General features: G+C 36.7%; 1 protein-coding gene across 5 annotated transcripts in view; it reads left to right on the top strand.

The window, feature by feature from the left end:
• Positions 1 to 5,572, top strand: part of Ecpas (Ecm29 proteasome adaptor and scaffold) — a 105,100-nt gene that overhangs the window by 57,640 nt on the left and 41,888 nt on the right. For all 5 annotated transcript variants that reach the window (XM_021199473.2, XM_029540186.1, XM_029540184.1 and 2 more), the window contains 4 exons: positions 1,302 to 1,425; positions 2,811 to 2,891; positions 4,102 to 4,324; positions 4,973 to 5,064. In XM_021199473.2, coding sequence (XP_021055132.1) covers positions 1,302 to 1,425; positions 2,811 to 2,891; positions 4,102 to 4,324; positions 4,973 to 5,064 — 520 coding nt within the window. The remainder of the gene's footprint in view (positions 1 to 1,301; positions 1,426 to 2,810; positions 2,892 to 4,101; positions 4,325 to 4,972; positions 5,065 to 5,572) is intronic.

Raw genomic sequence — 5,572 nt, 5'->3', positions numbered from 1 at the left:
AGTGCTGGGATTAAAGGCGTGCGCCACCACACCCAGCTTGGTTTTGGATTGTTAATCTTGATTTTGTTGACCTTTCCCCACCCCCACCCCTTCTTTTCTCCATTTCCAACTACATGCCAGATTGCTTAGGGATTTTGAGCTAATGTAGCAATTGGTGTTAGAACAAGATTTTAATCCAGGAATTTAGACAAACCTTAGCCAGTATTTTTATTTACAACACACACACACACACACACACACACACACACACACACACCCCAAAACACGACTGATTGATCTGTTGAAATGAGAACTCATGACAGTGTGAGCTCAGCCTGGTTCTTCTGTCCTGACAGTGTGAGGCTCAACCTGGTCCTTCTGTCCTGACAGTGTGAGGTTCAGCCTGGTCCTTTTGTCCTGACAGTGTGAGGCTTAGCTTGGTCCCTCTGTCCTGACAGTGTGAGGCTCAGCTTTGTCCCTCTGTCCTGACAGTGTGAGGCTCAGCCTTGTCCCTCTGTCCTAACAGTGTGAGGCTCAGCCTGGTCCTTCTGTCCTGACAGTGTGAGCCTCACAGCCTGGTCCTTCTGTCCTGTCTGCTGTTTCTTAGGTGCTGGTAGCTAAGGACTGTTCAGAGGACTTCTGTGGTGTGGAAGCAAAGCTGGGAAGGCAGTTTCTAGGTGTTCTGAAAGAGATTTATAGTTGTAGTATTTACTAATGCCATGCCTTTGCCAGTTTTGTAGAATTGTAGACAAACTACCAAGAGATGTCAGAATTGAGGTGGGAATACAGAACAGAGGATACTCTAACGATTTTTAATGTATGTTATAGTTGTTTGTGACTTAGTTTTTTTTTTTTTTTAAATATTTATTTATTTATATGTAAGTACACTATAACTACCTTCAGAAATTCCAGAAGAGGGAATCAGATTTCGCTACAGATGGTTGTGAGCCACCATGTGGTTGCTGGGATTTGAACTTAGGACCCTTGGAAAAGCAGTCGGCGCTCTTAACTGCTAAGCCATCTCACCAGCCCCCGTGACTTAGTTTTAATAAGAGTAAACATGCAAATAGAAATTTACATGAGTTGAAATTAATTTGTCTTGTTAATGATGCAAGCCAAGTGACTCTGCAGATATCACTAAATTATGAAAAGGATGTAATTTCTTACATTACTTTTTATTTATTGCTTATATAGCCAAAAATATACTCAAGACATTTTGTTAGAACTCTAGCTGTCAAATACAATTTCTGTTTTCATTCTTTAAGAGATGACTTTCCAGGTGTTAAAATTTAATTTTTACTTCTTATTTGTCCATCTAAAAGACGAGAAGAAGTCCATGGTGAAGCACAACGTGTATTACGATGTCTTCCTGGTAGAAATAAAAAGGAAAGTGCTTCTAAGCAGATGCCATCTTTTCCAGAAATGGTGTATTACATTCAAGAAAAGGTAGGGATTGTAACTATAGATAATTAGTTTGAAACATTTAATAAATGTTAAAAATAAAAATCAGCATTTTAAAAGTCAGATACAATTATTAGTAAAGTTCCTAGCAATTATAGTATTTACAGTAAGAGGAAACCATAAGGCAAGGAGGAAATTTAATTTTTACATGCAGTTAATTTGCTTTTCAAAGTATGAATGACTATAATTCCTTTAATGATTGTAAACATTTTGTGTATGTTCAAATTTTTTTCTTTGGTATGACATAGTTAAAAAAAAATTCTTTAAAAAAATTAAATTTGCTTGTTGTTGTTCTTAAGGGTACTGGGTGTCATCAACTTAATAGTGTTTTAGAGAGCAGTTGAGATTTTCCATGATTATTATTCCATGTTCTGTTGTAAATCTTCACTTTGTACAGTGTTTCTGCAGCTGAGTCAGACACTGGGAACAGTAATCTTCAGTGCTGACAGCCTACGTTTACATTGGTGTTATTGTGATTATGTTAGAGAATAACTATCATTTTTGTGAGAGGCTCATGCCTTAGGACAGTGATTTGTTTAGAAAAGACAAGTGCATGGACTGGAGGCTTAGCTAAGTGCATATGTGGCTTTTGAGGTATAATCTGAATTTGATTTCCAGGACCTGCGTACGCCTACCTGTGACTATTGCTCCAGAGGATCTAGTGCATCTGTCCTCTGTGGACACCTGCACTCGCATGCACATACCCACACCCAGTCACGTGTGTTCATATAATTTAAAATGATAAAATAAATCTTTAGGGATGGAGAGAGGGCTTAGCAGTCAGGAGTATTTGCTATCTTGCAGAGGATCTGGGTTTGGTGTACTGTGTCTGCATGATGCCTCACAATTTGTAATTCCACGTCCAGTGGATCTAACACCCTCTTCTTGCCTCCAAGAACTGTGCATGCATATGGCACATTTAGATACATTCAGGCAAAACATGCATATAAATAAAACAAGAATAATTTTTCTGAAAAGAAAAACTCTTTAAAAAAAGGTAAATAAAAGTTGCTGAGAGCTGGCTCAGGGGTTAAGAGCACTAGGGGCTTTTCCAGAGGACCTGAGTGTGATTCCCAGCATCTACAGGGTAACACACATCCTTCTATAACTCCAGTTGCAGAGGATATGATAACCCTCTCTGGCCTCAGTAGGCACTGTTTGAATATGATGCACACACACACAGTCAGGTAAACACCTATACATACATACACACACATCCATACAAATTATATATGAAACAAAACAAAACAAAAACCAAAGATAATGCAAATGGATAACAGTGATAGAGCTAGCAATAAAGTTATTTTCAGTTGAGTAAGAGAACAGTTGATTTTCAAAAATTTAATTAGTTTTGGAATTATTTTTATTAGGCTTCCCATCGAATGAAAACTCCAGTCAAATACATGACCGGAACCACAGTCCTTCCATTTAATCCAGCAGCATTTGGAGAGGTAGGAATTCAGCGTCTTTCTGTAATGACTGAAAACTAACATCATACCCAAGCCGCTGTGTCTGATCTTTTTGCTTTATAGTTAAACTCATATCATTGTTTCATTGTACTTTTGGGGTATTTATTTTGGAAAAACAAGACCCAGTATTTGGTAATTTGTTTTGTTTTAATTTATAGTTAACTCAACCTTTTCTACCCACACTCAGCCCCTGGACTGGGAATCAAATGTGGGGCCTTAGACATGCCAGGGAGGTACTCTACTGCTGAGTCACACTCCTAGATTCCAGCCCAGGCAAGAGTTTTGTTTGTTTTGTTTTATTTTATTTTTTTAAAGATTTATTTATTTATTTTATGTATATGAGTACACTGTTGCTGTCTTTAGACATACCAGAAGAGGATATTGGACCTCATTACGGATGGTTGTGAGCCACCATGTGGTTGCTGGGAATTGAACTCAGGACCTTTGGAAGAGCAGTCAGTGCTCTTAACCACTGAGCCATCTCTCCAGCTCTTGTTTTATTTTTTATGACAGAACATTTGGTTAATGTTGGGCTTTTGTAGTAAGTTGGATTTAACTTCTAAAGCCAACATACTATTGAAATTGCTAGAGTTTTCAAGGTTAGAAAACAAAATAAGATTTATCACATTTTTTGAGAGGATTAACTAAGCACATCCATTAAGGTGAATTTTATGTTTTAAATTATTTAAACTGTTAAATAATAATCTTGTTTAGAGTGAGACAATGGCTAGGGACAGAATTCCTTGGTAGAATATATGCTTAGCATCTGAAAGGAAATGGCTTCAATCTCAGCATGAAGAAGAAACAAAAGTCAAGCTTTTTACTTTCCTTAAAAACATATCTGGATCTGTGAAATGTTTTAATACCTTTTGTTAAATTATAATAATTTACTTAGCATATTGAATCTTGCTTCCTGGCTTCCATTAAGATTTTGTAAAGTTTTATGAAGGAGGATGGGAACGTAAAGGTGAAAGCTATCCCTTTGGAGAATGTGCTTCCGTACTGATGTTTTTAAGAAGCTGGTGCTTGGGGCTGGAGAGGACCTGGGTTTAATCCCCAGCTCCTACATGGCAGCTTATAACTGTCTGTAACTCCATTTCCAAGGGGTCTGACATCCTCACACCAATGCAGATAAAATGAAATTAAATAAATTTTAAAAAGAAGCTGGTATTTCTCATCCTTTTTGTTTTAGATAGTTCTGTACTTGCGCATGTGCCTGGCTCACAGTGCAGGGGTGGTGCCCACCTCCCAGAGTTTGGCTGATATGCAAGATCATGCTCCTGCTATTGGACGGTACATACGAACTTTAATGTCAAGCAGCCAGGTGACAGCTTCATCTTCTAATAAGAGTGGAGAAACCAACCCTGTTCAGATCTACATTGGCCTGCTTCAACAGCTCTTAGCAGGTGTTGGAGGTAGGAAGCTAATCATACGAAGAAAAAATATTAAAACAAGTAAACAAAAAGTTAATTTTACCCTGTTCTTCAGTATTTGCTCATCTGGCTCAGTGGGTAGGTTCCAAACTCATGGTCTCACCGATGATCCTGGTTAAACTCTGTGGGCCTCAAAATAAAATAAAAAGACATTAATTTGGGAGAGATACTTGTAGGGAAGAGACGGTTATATGTGTGTATGTGTGCGATAATAGGGATGAGAGAAATAATAGAGGGTTGAGGGCTACACTAGTCAGAACATACTATATAAACATAGGAAATTATCAAAGAAGATTCAATAAAATATCTACAGAAGTATTCCAACCTTCTTGACTTCTGTAACTAAACATTGACTTTTGTTTATGTTCGAAGCCTACCTGATTGATCCTTAATATATTTTTTATTTCAGAAAGAAAATGTTGATGTAGATACATAATTTGTCTTTGAAAATGCACAAGAACAGGGCATCCTTTTGATAATTGAACTTTATTCTATATTTAAAGTGTAATCTTTTGATTTTCAGACCATAATTTGTGTTTCAGCAGTAGCCTATTTGAGAGAAATTTAGGGATTTCTGTAAAAATGAATTATCTTTCATGAATGTTAAGATGGTTCTGAATTCTTATTTAGGTTTGCCAGTCATGTACTGTCTATTGGAAGCTGTGTCAGTGTATCCAGAAAAATTGGCTACCAAATTTGTAGACAAAACAGAATGGATCAAGGTATGTCCTCATGATACGTTTTTATTTTTCTCTATGGATTCAGGTATTTCAAACTAATTGAAAGGTTTTGTTTTTCCTACCAGTCTTATGCCTTTCACTACTTTTAGGTTATTTTAAACTTTACTATAGCCAAATACTGAAAAGTATGTAAGCTAATATTTTATAATAATAGGAACACATATTTTGAAAACATACTTAAATTATATATTTGTCAATAAAACACCTCTTTTCTGTAATTGTGTACTGCCTGCTTAAATCTTCTCAATGTTCTACCCTTCTCTTGCCTCTGACAAACATGCAAAGTACATTAATAGTTTTATGGGGGGAACTTTCTGTTTTGCTTATGCACATATACTTAAAACAGTGCATTTAAAGTGTTTTTCTACCAAGAAGGATGACCATCGTGTGAATACTTCATTCCTCCTTAGAATAAGGAACAAAATACCCATGAAAGGATATAGGTACAGAGACAAAATTTAGAGCTAAGATGAAAGGATGGACTATCCAG

Source organism: Mus pahari, chromosome 6, assembly GCF_900095145.1.
Source record: "Mus pahari chromosome 6, PAHARI_EIJ_v1.1, whole genome shotgun sequence".
NCBI lineage: Eukaryota > Metazoa > Chordata > Mammalia > Rodentia > Muridae > Mus > Mus pahari.
The sequence above is the reverse complement of the archived record's forward strand: the minus strand, read 5'-3'. Positions and strand labels throughout refer to the sequence as shown.